The sequence below is a fragment of the Panthera uncia genome, assembly GCF_023721935.1.
Source record: "Panthera uncia isolate 11264 chromosome C1 unlocalized genomic scaffold, Puncia_PCG_1.0 HiC_scaffold_4, whole genome shotgun sequence".
Classification (NCBI taxonomy): domain Eukaryota; kingdom Metazoa; phylum Chordata; class Mammalia; order Carnivora; family Felidae; genus Panthera; species Panthera uncia.
Window position 1 is genome coordinate 47,662,185 of NW_026057585.1, and position 22,978 is coordinate 47,685,162.

Below are 22,978 nucleotides of genomic sequence, written 5' to 3' on the forward strand. Positions count from 1 at the left end.
TGCCTGGGTGGCTCAGTTGGTTGAGTGTCCAACTTCAGCGCAGGTGGTGATCTCATGGTTCTTGAGCTTGAACCCTGCGTCGGGCTCTGGGTTTACAGCTTGGAGCTCAGAACCTGCAGCTTTCAGATTCTGTGTTTCTTGCTCTCTATGCTCCTCCCTGGCTTGTGCTCTGTCTCTCAAAAATAAACTTGGGGCACCTCGGTGGCTCAGTTGGTTAAGCGTCTGACTTCAGCTCAGGTTATGATCTTGCAGCTCGTGGGTTCGAGCCCTATGCTCAAGCTCTGTGCTGACAGCTCAGAGCCAGTGCCTGTTTCGGATTCTGTGTCTCTGACTCTCTCTGTCCCACCCCTGCTCATTCCCTCTCTCTCTCTCCCTCTCTCAAAAAATGAATAAACATTAAAAAATTAATAAACATGAGGTGTCTGGGTGGCTCAGTCAGTTAAACATCTGACTTCAATTCAGGTCATGATCTCACAGTCTGCGAGTTTGAGCCCTGTGTTGAGCTCTGTGCTGACAGCTCAGAGCCTGGAGCCAGTTCTCCCTCTCTCTCTGCCCCTCCCCACTCATGCTCTGTCTCTCTTGCTCTCAAAAATAAATAAAACATTAAAAAAATTTAAAAAAATAAACATAAAAAAATTGGTGATTATGGGTTGAATACATGGGATTTTGCATATGGGAAATCTCAGTAAACTATTAGATCATTAGGGAAGAATTTTCTTTGCTTACTTGAAGGGCAAAATCGAAACATTTAATATTAATGAGTATGGCTATCCTGAATCACTGATTCTTTCAGATTTGCTTTTTATGGTTTTTATTTAGCAAATGTTTTTAAAGTTCACATTTTTTTAGCAATCACAATATGACAATTTCAAAATAAATCTATTTTTTCTTTTACATGTTAAACATTTATCTCAAAGGGATTTATTTTAGGCCTATGTTACTTGGGCTGTTTTTGACATGGTTATATGATATAGTTTGTCAAATGTTATTAGTTTTATAGCCAAATATTTGGTTGAATTATGTTTAATCTTTTTTGTAGTCTACCTTGTTCATTGGGAAAACTTCATTTGAAATTTCTGGCACTAGAAGGAAATCCTTTGAGAACAATTCGAAGAGAAATTATAAATGTAAGCATATTTGGAACTCAGCTATGTTTTTAAATTTGAAATTCAAACATGCATGTTGATCTATGAAACTGCAAAGTATGTCTTGGTGAATATGTATCTTCTCTCCATGTTTTCAGAAAGGAACCCAAGAAGTCTTAAAATATCTGCGAAGCAAGATTAAAGGTACTTTTCTATATTTTCCTGTATTTTGAAGGAAAATGTGAAAGGTAGTGAAGTGCTAACAATACATAAATTTACATGTATTTGGGGTATAAATAATTAGAGGAAATGGTCCATGGCAGGTGTGGTTCTAATTCTGAAATCAAATAGGCCATACATATGCTGAAATTATAAAAACATCCTTAAATTCACAATAATAATGTTTTATCCTTAATTTATTTGATTTGTGCTACATTGTACCAACTGGAAAATATAACAAAGATTCAATAAGTACTCTAGTGCTTTAACTTGCAAAAAAAAGCAAAACTTGGCTTTTATGGTAAATGAATTCTATTGACTGGTGGTATATTAATAGTATTTGAATATCTGCTTCATGCATAGTTTTGCTAAGTTCCAACAGATATAAAGATAAAACACACTTTTCAGGATATGTTAATTTAGTATGGATATGCACCCAAAGAGAAAGTGATAGTATACATTTGATTTTGTTTTTAAATTTTTATGTTTATTTATTTATTTTGAGAGAGAGAGAAAGTACTAGCAGGAGAAGCCAGAAAAGAGGGAGACAGAGAATCTCAAGTGGGCTCCGCACTGATACGCATATGTGAAATCTCAGTAAACTATTAGATTACTAAGCCCGATGCGGGGCTCAAACTCACAAACCACGAGATCATGACCTGACCCGAGACCAAGTGTTAGACGCATAATAGACTGAGCCACCCAGGTGCCCCACTATACATTTAATTTTTAATGCTATACTAAAATTGTGCTATATCCCAATTTTTATTTTACATATGTCATTGTAGGATACACTAGAGCATTTAGAAAAAATCAGTGGTACCAGTGTATTGCTGCATAACAAACACTCTACAACTTAGTGGCTAGATACAGCAACTGTTAATTTAGCTCACAACTCTGTTGGTTATGCACAGCCTAGCCTAGCACCGTATTGCCCATATGTTAAATGCATAACAGGGGCACCTGAGTGGCTCAGTTGGTTGAGAGACCAACTCTTGATTTCGTCTCAGGTCATGATCTCATGGTTTCTGGGATCGAGCCCCACTCTTTGCTAACAGCGTGGAATCTGCTTGGGATTTTCTCTCTCTCTGTCTCTGTCTTTCTCTCTCTCTCTTTGTTCTTTTCCTGCTTGCACTTGAGCACTCTCTTTCTCAAAATAAATAAATAAAACATTAAAAAAAATGAATAAGGTAATTGAATGCTTCAGCAATTTCCATTTTCCACCTTGACCTTCCAATAAATTAACATAATTTTGTAAGACTTTCATTTCCTGCCAATTTCTAGGTATGCTTTCTCTCCCAGAAAAATGTAATTATTCTGAAATAATCAGTTAGGTGTCATATCAGAATAATCCAAACATTTTTTAAAAACTAAATTTTTTAGGGTAGTTTTAGGTTTACAGCAAAATTGAGAGGAAGGTACAGATATTCCCCTATATCCTCTGCCCACACATATGCATAGCTTCCCCCATTATCAACATCCCTTACCTAAATGATACATTTGTGGTTTTTTTTTTTTTGTTTGTTTGTTTTTTTTTTTTTTTTTTTTTTTTTACTAAGGATGAACCTACATTGACACATAATCTTCCCAAGTCCATAGTTACCTTAGAGTTCACTCTTGGTGTAGTGTATTCTACGGATTTGGACAACCGTTATATATCTACCATTGTAATATACAAAGTATTTTTACTGCCCTAAAAATCTTCTGTGATCTGCCTGTTTATCCTGTCATCCCCTTATCACCCATCTCTGATCTTTTCCCTGTTTCCATAATTTTGCCTTTTTCAGAATGTCATGTAATTAGAATCTTTCAGATTTGCTTTCACTTTGTAGCATGCATTTATGCATCCACCATGCCTTTTCATGGCATGACAGTTCTTTTTTTTAAGCACTGAATAATATTTACATTGTCTGGATGTAGTACAGTTTATTTATTTACCCTACTAAAGGATATGTTGGTTGCTTCCAGATTTTGGCAATTATGAATAAATCTACTCTTTTTTGCACATGGATCTTCTGATGTTTCAGCACCACTGTGGAAGAGGCCCTCTTTGCTCCGTTGTTTTTATAGCTTTTGCTGCTCTGTCAAAGATGAATTGAGTGTGTTAATGGAGATCTATTTATAGGCTCTCTGTTCTGTTCTATTGATCTCTTTGTTCTTTTGTCAATTTCACACTGTCTTCATTACTGTAGCTTTATTGTAAGTCTTCCAATTGGATAATGTCAGTCCTCCAACTTTGTTCTTCTCCATCAATACTGTGCTGGCTCTTTTGAGTCTTTTGCAGCTCTATATAAACATCTTGCCAATATTGAGTCCTTTTATCCATGAACATGGAATATCTCTCTTAGTTCTTTGATTACATTCATCATAGTTTTGTAGTTTTCCTCATAGAATTCATATACTTATTTTGTTGGATTTATATGTAACCATTTCGTTTCATTTGATGCTAATGTAATTGTAATTGGTATTGTGTTATTAATTTCAGATTTTACTTGTTCATTATTGATATAAAAGAAAGCAATTTACTTTTGTATGTTAACCTTGTATCCTGCAACCTTATTATAATCACTTACCAGTTTCAGGGGGTTTTTCTTGTCACATCTTTTGGATTTTCTACCTAGATCATGTCATCTGTGGACAAAGAATATTTTATGCCCTCCTTCCCAGTTTATATTCTTTTTATTTCATTTACTTACCTGTTGCATTGCCAAGGACTTCCAGTATAATGTTCAAAAGGAGTGGTGAGTGGGGGCTTTCTTACCTTGTACCTAATCTTAGGGGGAAAGCTTCAAGTTTCTCACCAAGTTATGATGTGAGTTGTAGGTTTTTTGTAGATATTCTTAAGTTGAGAAGGTTCTCCTCTATTCCTAGTTTACTGAGAGTTTTTATCATAAATGGGTGTTGGCATTTGTCAGATTTTTTTTTGTGCATTTATTGATATGACTGTGTAATTTTTCTTTTTTAGCCTTTTGATATGAAGCAGTGCATTGATTGATTTTTGAGTGTTGAACTAGACTTGTATACCTGGGTCAAATCCCACTTGGTCACAGTGTATAATTTTTTAAATACTTTTTAAAATTCAATTTGCTATTATTTTGTTGAGGAATTTTACATGTATATTCATGAAAGATAATGCTTTCTAGTTTCTTGTCATATCTTTTCTGGTTTTGGTTTTAGGATAACTGTTGGCCTTGTAGAATAAGTTAGGAAGTATTCCCTCTGTTTCTAGCTTGTGAAAGAGATTGAAAAATTGATATAATTTCTTCCTTAAATGTTAGGTAGAATTCACCAGTGAACCCATTTGGACCTGTTGCTTTCTGTTTTGGAAGGTTATTAAATATTGGTTGAATTTCTTTTATAGATACAGGCCCATTCAGGTTGTATGTTTCTTTTGTGTGGGTTTTGGCAGATTGTGTCTTTCAAGAAATTGGTCTTTTTTCATCTAGGTTACTAAATTTGTGGGCACAGAGTTGTCAATTTTAGAACATTTTCATTACCTCAAAAAGAATTTCCATACCCTTTGGCTATTATGGATAATGCTGTTATACACAATTATTTACAAGTTTCAGTGTGAGCATGTGTTTTCATTTCTCTTGTGTATATATCTAGGAGTGGAATTGCTAGATCAATGGTAATTTTATGTTTAGTCATTTCAGGAACTGCCAGACTATTTTACAAAGCAGCTGCACCAGTTTCCATTCTTATCAGCATTGCATGAGGGTTCTGATTCTTTCACATCCTCACCAACACTTGTTGTTTTCTGACTTTCTGATTCTAGATGCACTGGTGGTTGTGAAGTGGTATCTCACTCTAGATTTGATGTGCATTTCCCTGATGACTAATCATGTTGAATATCTTTTCATGTACTTATTGGCCGTTTGTACATCTTTGGAGAAATGTCTGTTCAGATCCTTTGCCCAATTTTTAATTTTTTTTTTAAAGTTGATTTATTTTGAAGGAGAGAGAGAGAGAGGGAGGGAGGAAGGGAGGGAATCCCAAGTAAGCTCCACAGTGTCAGCACAGAGCCCAATGCAGGGCTTGATCTCACAAACTGTGAGATCATGGAAGAGTCAGATGTTTATCCAACTGAGCCATCCAGGTGCCCCCAATTTTTAATTTTTTATCTTTTTATTATTGAGTTGTAGTAGTTCTTTTGTATCTCTTGTCAGATATATGATTTGCATATATCTAGTCCTCTGTGGGTTTGGTTTTTCATTTTTTGGTACTGTCCTTTGAAACAAATTTTTATTTTTGTTTTTTTATTTTGATAAAGTTAATTTATCTGTTTTTGTTTCTTTTTTGCTTATGCTTTTGGTTTCACATCTGAAAATCCTTTGCAAAAATCTTTTTTGTGAAAACTATTTCCTTTGTGTTTTTTTTAAGGTTTTGATTTTATATTGAAGTATTTGACTCATTTTTTATACTGAAGTATTTGATTCGAGTTAATTTTTATATATGATATGAGATAAGATTCCAATTTATTTCTTCTCCATGTGGTTATTTAGTTTCCTTGCACCATTTGTTGAAAATACTATTTTTTCCTTATTGAATGGTTTTGTCATTTTTGTTGAAAATCAGTTGACCATAAATACAGGGTTCATTCTGGACTGTCAGTTTTATTGCATGGATCTGTATGTCTATACTGTGCCAGTACCACAATATCTTGATTACCATTGATTTGTAGGAAGTTTTGAAATCGGGAAGTATAAATTCTTTATTCTTTTTTTCTCAGGCTTGTTTTAGCTATTGTGGGTTTCTTGCAATCCCGCATGAATTTTAGAATCATTTTTTTGATTTCTACAAAGAAATCAGCTGGGATTCTGATAGGGATTACATTGACTCTGTAGATCAATTAAGGGAATATTGCCATCTTAGGTTTTTTAGTTAAAAGGTCAGTAAATGCTGATGATAAAAATTCAACCAACATACAAAAATATATGAGAAGAAAATCCATTTCTTTCATAGTCCCTTCCCAAAGGATAATAGTTTCCCTCTTTACATTCTCCTTGGTGCTGATTATTAAAAATAGCCCAGGGGCTCCTGGGTGGCTCAGTTGGTTAAGCGTCCGACTTCAGCTCAGGTCATGATCTCGCGGTCCGTGAGTTCGAGCCCCGCATTGGGCTCTGTGCTGACAGCTCAGAGCCTGGAGCCTATTTCAGATTCCGTGTCTCCCTCTCTCTCTGACCCTCCCCCATTCATGCTCTGTCTCTCTCTGTCTCAAAAATAAACGTTAAAAAAATAAATAAAAATAAATAAAAATAGCTCATTGGAAAGTGTTGGGAATACTCTTAGTATGCAATCATGCTAGTGTACATGTATATGTAAAAAATAATGCTGGGTTTTGTTGCTGGTTTGATGTTTTCTATCTGCTGGTATAATTTGGCAATATATATATTACATACTCTTTAAAGTGACATAACCAAACTGCCAGCGTACTTCTAAATACCAAAGCATTTACTTAATGCTAATGTTTATCTTGATGTCTTCTATTTCTATTTGATACTGTCTTTTATTTTGTGCTACTTCTATAAATAAAATATCCATATATTTGCATAAGAAATACTAGTTTAATGATTGTTGATTAGTGAATAACTGATGAGTTCTATGCAAGAGAAATGTACTTTATAGTATTAAACAAATGTTCATTAATTTCCCAGGGATACTACTAATTTTTTTTTGTATTCTTTTAGTATGCCTTCTTGTCTTAACATATGAATGCTAAGACTATTTTTTTTCATGTTGTTGAAAATTGTCTTTTTTGCTCTTGTCTAGATTGCTGTGGTCTCTTGTCAAAAAATCGTAAAGCCATTTCTTTTTAAAATGTATGATTTGTGTTTGTTTTGCTCTTTCTACCATATGATGGCAGTGTTAAACAGTGTCTGGAGACTAGTGAGGAGGTTGATTGTGTGTGAATGTGTGAGTATGCATATATGTTAGAAAACATCTATTGAAAATAAAATCTTGCATTTGCTAAGAAAAACTCAACATAAGTAACGTACCAAAAGCTTACTTGATTATGTAAATTGCCAGGTTGTAAGTGATTGAGAATAATCAGTTTCCTTGTGTCCTAAACTGAGAAGATAGGCATATGCATATTTGGTAGACATTTGTGGGAAATAATACTTTTCCTTTGTTAACAAATTTCTTCTAATAGACCATAGTATTTTTCTTAAGAAGGAAGTTTAGTGTCATTGTTTGTTCTGAGAGATTGTTGTTATTCTTTGAAGGTTCTTTCCTACTCCTAAATTTCCTTATGGTAAGATTTATTAAAATATTTTAAAGCCTTATAGTAGTAATGTTATCTACTTTCTATTAATTGAATATTAAGTTCTAGACCCAGATTTGAGTCATTGGAAATACAGTATATGACTAAAGACATTCTCACCAATAATAATTTAGAAATCACGCATACCATTTTTACATATTTTCGAAAATTTAAAAATGACTTTGTACTATGAATATTGATTTTTTATAATTTGTTTCTTGCCAGATGATGAACCTAGCCAAAGTGATCCTGTTACTGAGACTGCCATGACACTACCAAGTGAATCCAGAGTCAATGTACACACTATCGTCACATTAAAAATACTAGACTATAGGTATGTAATTTTCTTAAATACTGCATAACACATAGGAAACTTTGAGAAATAATCCTTCAGATAAAAGGACAGTTGGTAAGGGAGAATTCATCAGAGTGCGTTAGTACTTAAAGTAATAGCAATTGTAAAATCAGTGATGAGATAAAAGCATATTAAAAGTACAGTGAACTTAAATGCCCATTCCTTAGGTGCTTTGTGTTTATTACACTTAAGAGGTATATAGATGGTTATTAATATTGAAATTATTATAATAAAGAATATTTTATTATTATCAAAAATAAAAGAGTGACAGTACTGGTTGGTAATAAATTTTGACTCAGTAACCAGCATCAAGAGAGAATTTTATATTGCAGGGGTCTGTGTTAGTAAGTAAGTATCATTTAGTTAATGAAGACTTCAAGCAGGCAAAGCTTGAGAGATTGTACCCATTAATAAATCTAATATTATAGAGCATATAAATCTAATATACTGGAGCCTAATATTATGCTCTAGTATACTTATATTAAACCTGAAACAATTGTAATACTGTTATATAAATTGAGACAAAAGCCTAACCTTTTTTATATTATGGAAGTTTATTCAACTGGGAAAGAAGATACCTATGTACAGGTTGGGAGGGGTTGGCAAGTCTTTTTTCAATACTATCTAGGCAACAATGATAAAAGTAATCAATACTGTCAAAGCTCCTACACTGATTGGCTTGTGTCTGTGTATTATAACGGTAATACAAAAGAATACAGACTCAGATTCAAGTCAGGTGACTAGATTTATTTATTTAGTTACCTAACAGCCAGCATCAGTGTCTAGCCTCTTTGCCTTACTGTATCAGTAGGAACCATCTTCTTAGCAGTCAGGATACAATTTCTATTTCAGATCTGTTGTTTCATTAACGTTTTTACCTCTAGTCTGACACTCTCCTGTGTATGTAGAAATCACTGCTCTAAGCCAACTTCCTTTTTTGACACTATAACACAAGATAGTACTCTTCCATGCTTAAATTTGTATCCTTCTTCTCTCATAGCATAGCATGGAGACTTAGCATGTCTTATATTACACATAATATATCCATTTATTCAGTAGATATTTTCGAACCTAATAGGTATCAAATCCTATGCTAGGTGTCATAATACACCAAATGATGATAAGACAGACTCGATTCCTCCTTAGAATTTCTTTTTTCTCTGCCTTTATTCCCTCCACCATTCCTTCAATCCAATAAATGGGTACCATTTATTGAGTCCGTATTCTATGCTGGGCACTGTACTAGATATTTTACAGATGCTGTTGCTTTTAATCCTGCAAACAGTCTATAAAGTAATACTGAGACAATTTTATTTTAGATAACCATTCCCACTTTTTAAAGTCACAGATATCACAAGAGTGTTATAAAGATAGCACTGAAGACCATACATCTTAGATTGTTCTGATTCTAAATTTATTGTAATTTATTTTCCTCAGAGACTTTAATTGGAAAGGAGTATTCCATTTAAAATATAAATGAAGTCCCAATCTCAAGGCATAAATGCCTTGAACTAAATTTTTTGAGTGTGAATCTTTAGCATTTGATTAAACCAGTTCCCTGTGACTTGAGCATTTCTGATGGAAAAGATAAAAATGCTATATCTGCACAATAGAAAATAGGGCCCGAAAGCAGAAGTCGAAGGCGTAAAAACTGAAATTTTGGCTGTCTTTTTATCTATCTATATTACAACGCCTTTCTAATAAGTTCCTCCATATTACACATTATATGTAATAATTGTTTTCTTGTCCATATAGTCATTAATTTAGCATTCCATCAACAATTATTTTAAGCGGATGGCATATTAGGCATTGAAAATTGTAAAAGAAGAATGTAAATGGCTAATTATAACAACAAATTAGTAAATCTGCAAATGTCAGAGTACTACTATATTTCATTTAAGATTAAATGTATACTTAATTGAAAAGGAAATTTATTTACAGTATACATTATACATTTGCAAAACTTCTGGCACACATAACAATGAATAACTCTTTAGATTCAATTTCACAGAACTGAGGCTAAGAGAAAGTAAATTACAAAGCTCCCTTAATGGTAAGACCAGGGATAGTTTAGTCGAAGGCCACTATCCTGTCTACTTTGTCACATGCTAACGGAGGGAGAAATTGGTTGAGGTTATGAGAAAACAGTTTAGTATAATGTTGAACTTTTAAAAAATTATTGTTACCTTGAAGTTAACTGTATACCATATAAATTGGCAAATAGTCCCTGTTAGAGATTTTTAGAAAAGGGATGACAACAGTTTTAAAATTATAGCTTTAGTTCTATTCTGAGGTAGAGGAATCCATTTACTGATTACTGTCCATTTACTATATGGCTTCTAAGCATCTTAGACTCTGAAGATATATCTGTTTTTATTCACATGGAGTATGTGAATGGTCAGAAGGTATGATACAATGTATTATGATACAACATGTTGTCTGAATTCTTAATGGTGAACATTTTGTGAGTTGGCAGGTTTTTGTGGCATTCTTTACAGAACTTCAAAATGTTCTTCATAGCCAACTGCCTTGAAAAATCTTATAAAATCTTTAAAGTCCTTTAAAAGTGAAAAGTAATGATCATATCTTCCTGGACTGTTAAGAATGATGCATTTTAAACCATTTTCCATTTAGTGATAAACAAACAACTTTGATTCCTGATGAAGTATTTGACGCAGTAAAAAGCAACATTGTCACTTCTGTTAACTTCAGTAAGAATCAGCTATGTGAAATTCCTAAAAGGTGAGAATTGCTCATCATGTCATTTCTATTAAGTTGTGACTCATTCTCAGTGGTTTTTGCACCTCAGTGCCAAGAATTATTATTTTTCACAGTTTTTTAACTTGAAAGTATATGTATAGTTTTCTTCATTAATGTTACTTGAAGGATTTAGCAAAATTCACCTAAGTATTCTCTGAGACATATTAACATTTGTCCTGAGAGGTGTACAGGTATAGGTATTAGAATTTTAGGTATTAGAATTACTGATAAGTATTAGATATAATATAAATAGGTATTAGAATTATTATATCTATAATATAATATACCTATAAGTAGTCATTAGAATTATTAAAAGTATAAGTTACTTTTTCCATGTAATGAAATATTAGAGAACATTTTTAAGATACAGTCCAAAGCCAGGTCCGTGTGGCTTAATAGGAATTTTCATTTTGAGCTTCATGTTAATGAATTACCAAGCCACTGAATTTTTCCATTGATAGTAAAAGCAAAACAGATTGAATCCTATTAATATTTTCCTCCCAAAAAAGAATTCTTGACTTCCGAATATTAGTGCATGTGCATTGTATTTTGTATTATTCAGTGTATCTTTGTTGATATTAATTATAGCAAAATCTTTAAGTTATGAGAGAAAATTAGTTTACTATAATGTTGAACTTTTAATTTTTATATATATATGTTTTTTAATGTTTATTTATTTTTGAGAGAGAGAGAGAGAGAGAGAGAGAGAGAGAAAGTGTGAGCAGGGAGGAGCAGGGAGGAAGGAAGACACAGAATCCTAAGCGGGCTCCTTGCTATCAAAGCAGAGCCTGATGCAGTGCTCAAACTCATTGTGTGAGATAATGAAACCAAGAGTCTGACTCTCAACTGACTGAGCCACCCAGGCACCCTCATGATATTGAACTTTTAAAATGATTGTTAGCTTACAGTAATCTGTATACCCAAAGAAAGTTGACAAGTAACCTTGCAATGAAAACAACAATATGGGAGACAGAATGGTGAAATGATAAAGAACTTGGACAGCGGAGTCATTGCATATATCTGTATTCCAGATCTGTGAGCTGTGTGGCTTTGAACAGGTTAACTAGCTGCTCTTAGTTTTCCTACCTGTGAAGACATAAAGTCCCTGTTTTATAAGAATTAAATGACATAATCCCCACAAAGCATTTAACCAGTGCCTACCACTTAGTAAGCACTTAAGTATTAGGGAAAAAAAAAAAAAAAAAAAAAAAAAAGAGTGGGAAAATAAAATGGCTTTCATCTGACTGCCAAAAAAATTTTTAGATGTTCAAAATTTTTAAAGTCAGACAAAGTATAACTTGCTTTCTATTTTACAGACCATAGTTTGAAGAATGCAGATTTTTTTTTTAAGTTTATTTTTGAGAGAGAGAGAGAGAGATATCACAAGCAGGGGAGGGGCAGAGAGAGAGGGAGAGAGAGAATCCCAAGGAGGTTCTGCATTGTCAGCACAGAGCCTGACACGAGGCTTGAACTCACAAACCATGAGCTCATGACCTGAGCTGAAACCAAAAGTTGGATGCTTAACCAACTGAGCCATGAGGCACCCCAGAGAACACAGATCTTAAAAGACTGATCTTAAAACAGAACTTTGAGATTCTGTTGCAAAAGGAGAACTAGTTCATCTCTTGTTTAAAGGGCTCAGAGTGTATTTGACAGAATAACTAAGCACTTAGATTTGCTCTCAGGATAAGTTTGCCTTGGAGATCCTGGATCAAAACTGGGAATGAAGATGGAAGGAGTTAAAAGATATCACCTTATAACTTACTTTTTCGTTTTACCTGACAATCTGGTTGTTCGTATGCACAGCAGTATGGTTTTCTGTTACCTCTGTTAGTTCCTCATATTTTTTTTTAGCAATTTAGAGGGCCAAAGAAGAAAGATAGTAAAGACATACCTTGATCTAGAGTTTCTGAGTCATTTTCCCTCTTTCTTAAATTTTTATTTTACAAGTCACAGTTTTCACTATTTTATTTCCTGATGGTGAAAATAATACTTATTCATAAACATTTGAACTAAATGAAGGGACAGATCATTTCTATTTATTGATTTATTCTGATTTATTCTATTCATGGCATGTTTTATTTCAAGCTATTTCCCATTTAGATTTATATATACCATTTGTATCCCAGCTGGTTTATATGTCATAAGTGTTTCCCTATGTTGTAAACAATACTTTTAAAATCTAATTTATCTGTGGACACTTGGGTGGCTCAGTCAGTTGAGCGTCAGACTTTGATTTCAGCTTGGGTCATGATCCCAGGATTGTGGGATTGAGCCCTGTGTCAAGCTCCATGGTGAGTGTGGAGCCTGCTTGGGATTCTCTCTCTCTGTCTCTCTGTCTCTCTGTCTCTCTGTCTCTCTCTCTCTCTCTTTCTCTCTCTCTGCCCTTTTACCCTGTTCGCACTCTGTATTGCTCTCTAAAAAAAATAATAATAAAAATAAAATCTAATTCATCTATATACCATAGGTTAATTATGGCAATAAGTAAAGCAAAACATTCTGTTTCTTTAGGCCAGGTTTCCAGGAGAATTCCTTAAAGGGGTATGACTCTCAATTCAAATATCCAAAAACTTTCCAAAATTTTCTTATCAGTTACTTATCCAAACTCATCTTTCTTTAGCAGCTGATAACTCTTTCTTTCTTCAGTTTGCTAATACGATAGAAAAAAATGATTTATAGTTATAGCTTAACTTACATTTCTAAGCAAATTGTATATAACATTTTTTGTTCTTTTTTTTTTCTTTTAATTTTTTTTTAACGTTTATTTATTTTTGAGACAGAGAGAGACAGAGCATGAACGGGGGAGGGTCAGAGAGAGGGAGACACAGAATCTGAAACAGGCTCCAGGCTCTGAGCGGTCAGCACAGAGCCCGACATGGGGCTCGAACTAACGGACTGTGAGATCATGACCTGAGCCGAAGTCGGACGCTTAACTGACTGAGCCACCCAGGCGCCCCCATAACATTTTTTGTTCTTATAGTTAGTAGCATGCTTTAAAATGACTAATGTTGATTAGGCTTGCTTAGAAACATTTAAGTCTTTGACTTAAATTGCTTAGCTGTGACACCAAACCTAGGAATTAACTTAATGTTTTCTTCCATTCATGATTAATGATAATTTGGACAAAAAATACTATACTTGAAAATGTTGACATATCATCTATACTTGAAAATGTTGACATATCATAGAAAAGATTGTGAAGTACTCAGATACTGAGAATATTGTATTATGCAGTCTAAAAAGAAAACTACTATAATACAGAATACACATCTAAACTGAAATTTTGTGAGAAGAGTAAAAGTTACGGAAAATCTTTTTATTTTATTTTTTTAATTTTATTTTTTAATTTTTTTTTAATGTTTATTTATTATTGAGAGAGAGACAGAATGTGAGTGGGTTAGGGGCAGAGAGAGAGGGAGACACAGAAGCAGAAGCAGGCTCCAGGCTCTGAGCGGTCAGGACAGAGCCCAACGCGGGGCTCGAACTCATGAGCTGTGAGATCATGACCTGAGCTGAAGTCGGACGCTCAACCAACTGAGCCACCCAGGCGCCCCTATTTTTTCAATTTTTAATGTATTTATTTTTGAGAGAGTGAGACAGCATGAGTGGGAGAGGGCAGAGAGAAAGGGAGACACAGAATCTGAAGCAGTCTCCAGGCTCTGAGCTATCAGCACAGAGCCCAATGCAGGGCCTGAACTCATGAGCCGTAACATCATGACCTGAGCCAAAGTCAGACAATAACCAACTGAGCCACTCAGGCGCCCCTAGAATAATCTTAATTAGCAAAAATTATATCAGAGTTTCCCCCCCTATGGTCTGCTTATAGTTTTGAAGTTCTGGCAGTAAATTCAAGGGCTAAAATTTTAAAATGTTCTTTGTTTCAGGATTGTGGAACTGAAGGAAATGGTTTCTGATGTCAATCTCAGTTTTAATAGGCTTTCCTCCATATCCTTGGATTTATGCATGCTTCAAAAATTGACTTTTTTAGATCTCAGGTATTTATTGATACTATTGCTTCACTTTTTCATTATAATGTGTCTTTGAGTTTTGCCTAACATTTGCCCTTTCTCTCATATTTCCTAACCAATCGTGGAAATTGGTCTTTAGGTAATTAATAACATTTTAGGACAAGTCTAAAATTAAGCATTTAGGAAATAATTTAATCAAACATCTATCATTTGTAGGCAGTTTATAAGTTAAATAAGATAATTATTTGAAAAATTAGAAAATATGAACACATTCTTTAAATTCCTACGTAAGCAAAGTTACAAATAACACATGGAAAGTGTTTGTTTCACACTATTCCTTTCCTGAAAGTAAATTAAAACTGTCAAAATCCTCTGCTGGCACAGCAGCTAGGATGGCTTCTCTTAAAAAGAACCTTTGTGGTTTCAAATATTATGTTAAATGTGCAAGGCCAGAAATAAAGAAAAAGAACAGCCCGAGTGGCAACAAAAGGAAAGAAACTTTAAAGCCCTGCAGTGGTAATAAGAAGTTTAATTTAAATGTGTCCTAAATTGAAGAGACAGCATCAGAATTGTCACAGTTCTTTGAGGGTAATAATAAATGGCTCAGGGGTAGATAGTCATTTATTTGTTTGGGCTTTAAGTCTTTATTTGTAAGCTATATCTCTTATTTTCTAGGCTTCCTACTCCTATACTGTTACTGGGTGTGCTTTTAGTTTATTTAAGGCATAGCTCCTCTTATTCTGCTCAAATAATAGGCAAATAACAAGCTAAGTTATATCTGTTTGAGAATTTATTCTCTATTCTTTCTATAGAGACATTTTTTATTTTTTCTTATGGAATTAAAGCAAATCTACTAATACTCTGCTCGTATTAAATGTAGAATTGCTTGTTTTGAGTTGGTAGTTACACTGGCAAAGTAGTGTAAAACCATATTTTAGTTTAGTATTAATGGAGAATTAATGAATTCAGAGAGAATGAATTCATGTACTCATTCTTGCTATCTATACTTTTGTCTCATTCTTGTGTGTGTATGTGTGTGTGTGTGTGTGTGTATGCCATTGTCTATAACTATACCTTTAGGTTTCTAATTAAGTGACTAATATACACTTTTATATCTGATATCGGTAGGTATTTATGACTCTAGGAAAAGGGTAGAAATCACCAGTGAGTTATTCAGTACAACTTAATAATAACTGTCTTTATAACTGGAGAAAGGTATGGAGAAAAGAAAAAAAGAACATAGGTGTAGAAAGTATGACTTAACATATTAGGCTTGACTTTGGAATGCAAAGAAATTTAGAAAAAATTCAGCTAATAGGTAGCCATCTAGTTGGATATAATTTTCTCACAAATATTTTCTATTATTAGTAATTATATAGTTTCTAGAATCCTTCTACCTTCTTATTAGCCTTTCTTTTAACATTGTTCCCAGATCCTTCCAACAATAAATGCGATTCTGTTTACTGCCATGTTTCATCATAAGATTCTAAAAAAAAAACATATGCATTGTGCAAATTGAAATTATAAACTTAGAGTTGAAATGGACTTGCTTAATGCCTATGTGGTAGAAAGCTCCAAATTTCTAAATTCATAGAATCTCATTACTTTTCCCTTTTTTTTTTTTTTCATATAATTTTACACTTCTTCTTGGAGTAGAATTTCATGTCTGTGTGCAAGATATAAGTATTAAACACCAATCAAATATTTGTGGAATCAAATAATGTGATATTCATAGGCATGATCTCAAGGGCCCTATCTGTGAGAAGTATTGATGAGCTCAGTTTAAAGGAGATAAGGGATTAGTTTACAGTGTTGCCCTGTTAAATCTATTATTAAAGACTTGGTTGTTTTATCAATTGGTTGCATATTGGTATTAGGATTTGGCATACAAATCAAATACCTGAGACAGCTGACTAATTCAGAATTCTTAGGACTTAGCTTTAATGAGATAGATCAAGGACTGAGAAACCAAGCTACGTAATTTTTTTGTCTGATCAACACTTTAATTATAAATTAAAGTTGTACAGATTTTCAAACTTTGTAAATCATCTCTTTTTTTTTTTTTCCAATTTAGGAACAATTTTTTAAATTCTTTGCCTGAAGAAATGGAATCACTGATAAGACTACAAACAATTAATCTTTCCTTTAACAGGTGAGAGACAGAACCGACTAATCCATGACTAAGGATTTTTCTGTGGAGAATTTGTAGGTTTTACTAGAGAATACAGCTGAAAGAACCAAATAAAACAGCCCCATGTGTTTACTTTATTTAAATATTCAGGTCTATTTTCACTTTATTCTACTTAGAATTAAAAAGTGATATTGCTTTCTTAGAATTTTCACAGCTGATGTCTAGTATACATTTTGTTCCTTTTAACAATTTTAAGAAACTGAAACTTACAGCCCAGTAGGAAGACAGATATGCAAATAAATAATTATAATTGTTATAGGGAAAACACAGTGCATAGGTAAATGTATTTCCTGAGATTGCTTGAAGGTGGAGGAGACAGCATTGAAAGTAAGACTTGAAAATTAGATGTTGGCCAGACACACAGGGATAGGGCATCCAAGGTGGAGTAAATAACATGTACTAAGGCACAAAAATGTGAGAACACTTTGTGTTTGGGACATGTCAAGCAGTTTGATATGGATCAGACCATAAAGTAAGGGGCTAGAGAAGTAGAAGTAACAAATGAAGTTTGGCATATAAGCAGTAGGCCCTCTGAGGGATTTATATACTAAATAATAGATTTTATTCTGCAAACACTATAAAGATACTGCTAATAATTAAGAGTAGCTAATATTGGGGCACATAGGTAGCTCAGTCATTTAAGCCTCCAACTTTGGATTTAGGCTTAGGTCATGATCTCATGGTTTGTGGGTTCGAGCCCCTCATCAGGCTGTACATTGATAGCAGAGAGCCTGCTTGGGATTCTCTCTCTCCCTCTCTGCTCCTTCCCCACTTGCACACTCTTCTCTCTCTCTCTGTGTCTCTCTAAATAAATAAAGTCATTTAAAAAAGAAGAGAAACTAATATTTAATGGGAACTTATTATGTGCTGATAGAGGACTAAGTACATACATCGCATTTAATCCTCAGAAAAGGTGGTTTCTGTCATTATAGTTCTGTATTACCATGTTCACTTAAAAATCAAGGATTAGAAGTTAAGTAACTCACCTAAGGTTCACATAAATAGTAAATAATCTGGGGTTTGAGCCCAGGTGGTTTGCCTCCACGAGTTGGGCTCTTAACAACTATGTCATAGTGTTTCCTATGATGAAAGTGATTCTGCTAACAATCTAAATATTAATAGCTAACGTTTACTTACTGTATTCCAGCTGAAATAGAATTATTCAGTCCTTATAACAAGTGTGTAAGTTTAGTACTATTATTATTCCTCATTTGCAGTTGACGAGGCTAAGGCACAGTGATGTAACTAAAATACTGCCTCTTTAAATTTTTGTCCTGTCTGCTTCATTATTGCTCATGCTTTCTCATGTGTAGGTCAACAATGATATCATTATTGTCATTATTTAAAAATATATCTACTTGGATCTCTGCTAATTTTTATTTGTGAATCAAACTATCAGTTCTCTATTAAGTTTTCTATTGAGCTGTCAATCACACTGTCAAGTAACGTCTGTGGGGAGATGGCAAAAGCTAACCTAACTTCTGTGTGAACAGGTGAGCTACACCTTTTTAAATTAGCTTCTTCATGCATTGGTGTGGAAAAAGAGGAAGACCGCTTAGGGGCTGTTCAGTCCATCTGTGCTCCTAGTTATTCACTCGCCAGTCCCTCTGGAACTTCAGAGCTGCCTTGAGTTTACCTTTGCTAGTCTTTCTCTTCTTTTCTTTCCTTTTCTCATCTTTTCTTTCTTCCTCTCTCCCTTCCCCCCTTTCCTCCCTCCCTCCCTCCATGTCTCTCCTCTTTTCTTTTCTCTTTCTTTCTTTCTTTCTTTCTTTCTTTTTCTTTCTTTCTTTCTCTCTTTCTACATCAAGGCAGCAAAAGAAGGCCTGTATGTGGAAGTAAAAAGGCCACAACTATAAAACTGTCCTTCAGCCCATCCCTTGTCATTTCTAGTCCATGACACAGTTTATCTCACACTGAAACCAAACCAGCCACTGTCCCCCAAAAGATCCTCAATAATGTTGCATTAATTGCTGAGAGCTGTCAGCCTTCCCTTCTTTCTTGTGGCATCTTCAGTGTTGCTTTGGATGAGGAAGCAGCAGGCTATGTTAGTCAGTCATCTTTTGAAGAACCAAGAATACACTCATTTGGAAGCTTCATCAAAGCAAAATACAAATCTCTAACATTTACTTAAAACATTGGCAGTAATTCTGTCTCATAAGAAGTAAAAATGAACTAAGGAATAATACCTAACATGGAGACATTTTATAGAGAATCTCAGAAGGATTTCCCGGTTTCTTAAATGTGAAGAGAAAAACATGGGAGAAAAACATTGTTGGATTTACACAATAAGTAGAAAGTGTTACAAGTCTGTCCACTTAACATATATTTCAAGATTTCCAAAATCAGTTCATTTTCTTGAAAATTTGGATAGAGGACTTATATCAAATACAAAATGAATTACACTAAAGAAAACTACATCATGATAACAGACTTAAGATAATCCATTTGAAAGAATGCTTTTGCCCTGATCCCAATATATTTAGGTGTTCTGTTCATATTTTAATAGGTTCAAAATACTACCTGAAGTTCTGTATCACATCCCCACACTTGAAACAATTTTGATTAGTAACAATCAGGTTGGATCTGTGGACCCTCAGAAAATGAAGGCAATGGAAAAGCTGATCACATTGGACCTTCAAAATAATGACCTACTTCAGATTCCACCAGAGCTTGGTAATTGTGTGAACTTAAGGTAGCTACACCATTCTACTAGAGTTTTCCATTGATTTTATTGATTTGTAAGGATTTTTTTTTCTCTCTTATTGAGGTACTTTTGTAGGACAGTTGAAGTAAAAAAAGATTGACGTTGTATTAAAAATAACAGGTAACAAAATCCAGAATACCAATTGTGCTTTTCAGGTTTTAGCAAATATAATTTTTTTTAGCTTTGCTTATATGGTATAATATAGTGTAGTTACTGTTTTCTGATACTTTTGTCATCACTATATATATGTCTAACTTGAAACTCCACTGTGTAAAAATGTCAGTTGTGCAGGTAAGGTTTTTCAGAATCTGTTACAGACTGTCACCATGTATTTCAAGCCCAGCATGGTCTTCCTTATTCTTTGTGTTAGCTGTTACCTTAGTCTCAAATGCCTTTACCCTGCTTTTATCAGCAATCAACCTAAGTATCATCTTTGAAAACTTTCTCGCTTCTCCAAGCAGTTAGTCCCTCCTCTGATTTTCCATCCTGATTTGTTTGGACTCATTTATACCATTTCTTTTACCTCCTTTAGAAAAGAGTTGTCCCAGTGCCTAGAACACAGTAAGCACCCAATAAGTGCTGGTTAAATAAATGGAAAGTGAGTTTGAGATGTCAACAGAAAGCCAAGTGCTTAAGCAGAATGTTTCAGAAGTAATTTATTGAAACTGATGATGGCTTGGCATATTTTACTAGGACACCCTGACATCTGCTTTGGTACCTCGTATTAGTGAATGTAAGAGTAAAATACTGTTGGTTCTTGTCATTTGCAGTAGTTTGTATTCTATAAAGTCTCTGTGAACACCAAATTCGTGAAAACTGAGCCATTTCTGCTGGGGAAGTATCGAGTTAGGTTCTTTTGAGCCTCTGGTCACATTTTCATGAACCAGTCAATACATAACCTTGTTCTCTGTGTGTTTCTGTATTTCATGTTATTTATTCATTAACATTTAACTATGGCCAAATAATACTATAATTCATGCCTGAATGAAGCTAATCTGACATGTATTTTCTCTGTAAGGCACACGATAGTCTTCTTGTGTTTAGGGAAACTAGACAACACTTGAGCCCTTACTTGGCAGGCCAATTTTAAACAGTGAGATCACCAACACAAAGTACAAAAATGCAAAAAATGTTGTACTAACTAGACCACAGAAAGGACACTTGATTACAGTATGAGAACTGACACAAGAAGGGAGAACATCACCTGTTTAACCTCAGCTGAGAATGTGCTTATTGATTGACTCAAATTTCTTGCTGCCCTGTGCAATATCCAAAAATGACCTCGAAAGTGCCATGAGTATTGATTTGGGGTTACTAATAAATTTTGATGATAGGCAAGTTAGTGCATAAGGAGTCTGTGAATAAGGAGGATTGACTGTAATGAACTCCTTTCTATAAATTAAGAAAACAGCCTTTAAAAGAATCCCCATGGACCATAGAAATACTGAAGATGTAATTTAGATCTACTGTATAATAAGGTGTGAATCGTTTGACTTTATTTACACACCTAAGTTTGAAAATTAAAATAAAAGTCTCTTTATTTTATAATTTATTTCATTAGTTATATAAAGAAACAAATCAAACAGCACTCAAATCTCAAATTAAACCTCATTTCAGAACATGTGAATAGATTTTGTGTGTGTATCTGGTCAAGGGAGGTGGAGAGCAGACACATGTTAATGTTTCTCAGGGTGGAGGTGGGATATGTGGATTTTATTATAGTCCTTGGTATGAGTACTTGTCAGTATGCTCATTCTAATGTGTAAATATAATTGAACCATGTCGTATATGATCATTATAAGATTGAGAAGAGGATGGGTAAAATGGGGGTTCCTGTCACAGCTCCTCTGTTTAGTAGCTGAATGATCTTGGATATGTCTTTCTTACTCCTCAGGATTTATGCTTCCTTATCTATTAGATAGGAATATTAATGCTGTCTAGATCATAGGGTTGTAAGATGATTAAGAGAGTCAGTGAATATAAATTACTCAACACAGTACCTTTCATATAATAAGTGTTCAGTTAATGTTGTTTGGGTTATTATTGTAGTTCTAATTCCAACTATTGAAATGCTTAGATTTGAAAAGGGACAAGTAGAAAATAATACACACATTTTATTTATAAAGTTGCAAATGAAGTTAGAATAAAAGCCTTCCTGATGGAAAATGTTGAAATTCTTAATTCTCTCTTTTGTTTAGAACATTACTGCTAGATGGAAATCCATTCCGTGTTCCTCGAGCAGCCATATTAATGAAAGGAACAGCTGCTATTCTGGAATATTTGAGAGACCGGATTCCTACTTAAATTGGAGTTGTTGTATAATCTTGATCATGTTCATTCTTAGACTTCTTAACATTGATAAGTAATGTTTTTCTAAGGTATCGTGTGCATTTATAATTGTGATAACCACATACAGTGTTAATGCATTTATTCTGATTGTTTTGCATAAGATTTATCTTACTTTCATTCCTTATAAGATAGCAGTTTCTTCAGATGTGAATTTTTATTTAATGTAGTTTAATATTTTTATAATGATAAAACATTTTTGTAGAAGTGGGTTTTTTCTCCCCATTTCTCATTGTGTTACATATAATGTGACCAATGAATTTGAATATGACCATCTAATGTCTACCTTTTTGTTAGATATAAAATTGGATTGAATTTTTTTCAAAACTGTTCTTTGGTGTTTAAAAAAATGACTTTTTCTTACCCATGATAAGACTTATGTGATACGGTTAGTCTTGGTATAAGTTTTAAATTAATATTCACTGTCTTGTTTTTGTTTTAATCTAGTTGAAATGTTTCTTTTCTAGCCTTTTCCCCATATCTTATGAAACCATTTTGTCAGAAATGCTACATGAAGTGTAGTTACTGGTAGAGAAAACAGTAAAAGTGTTATAATTTTTCTCACAATTTTGAATTTAAAACTTGCAATGAAATGCATGTATTAATATACAGTATGTCTATTTTTTATGATATCTTGGTAATAAGTTTCCTTACAATAATCTAGTACTTCTGGATTCGAGAAATTTAAAGAGATTGGATCTGCATATTTTTATCTTCCAAGTATGAGTGTTTAAAAATAACTTTTGTTCTTTTTAAAGTCCTGAAGACCTTATTTTATTAATTCTATAGTTATCAGCAGCAGAAAATAACTAACAACATATACTGCAATGAAATCTTGACCTGTACTTTCTTAAATACTTACTTAGCAGGTATTTGTACACATAACCTACTCTTTTGGTGTGTTCTAACCCAACCTTGTGCATTTTTTTTATTTCCAGAGCCTTACTTTTCAAATTTGCTTCTAATCTTCATAAGACTGAACCTATAGTTAATGTGGTAATTTTCTGAAAGGGAATTTGTTATAGGTTAACTTGATTTAGTAAAAAATAAAATATAAACATTTTTACTTACACCAAAAATACCAG

The 22,978-nt window shown here is 33.7% G+C and overlaps 1 protein-coding gene across 2 annotated transcripts in view; it reads left to right on the forward strand.

Moving 5' to 3' along the window:
- LRRC40 (leucine rich repeat containing 40) overlaps positions 1 to 22,320 on the forward strand; it is a 46,283-nt gene extending 23,963 nt beyond the window's left edge. Inside the window, exons 8-15 of one of the 2 annotated variants that reach the window (XM_049617015.1) lie at positions 1,040 to 1,127; positions 1,244 to 1,289; positions 7,795 to 7,903; positions 10,559 to 10,666; positions 14,569 to 14,679; positions 16,727 to 16,804; positions 19,350 to 19,535; positions 21,746 to 22,320. In XM_049617015.1, the coding sequence (XP_049472972.1) occupies positions 1,040 to 1,127; positions 1,244 to 1,289; positions 7,795 to 7,903; positions 10,559 to 10,666; positions 14,569 to 14,679; positions 16,727 to 16,804; positions 19,350 to 19,535; positions 21,746 to 21,851 (832 nt within the window). In that variant the 3' untranslated portion in view covers positions 21,852 to 22,320. Of the gene's footprint in view, positions 1 to 1,039; positions 1,128 to 1,243; positions 1,290 to 7,794; positions 7,904 to 10,558; positions 10,667 to 14,568; positions 14,680 to 16,726; positions 18,337 to 19,349; positions 19,536 to 21,745 lie in introns of those variants that run through there. The other variant, XR_007454764.1, reaches the window with a different exon arrangement.
- Positions 22,321 to 22,978: the final 658 nt, after the last annotated feature.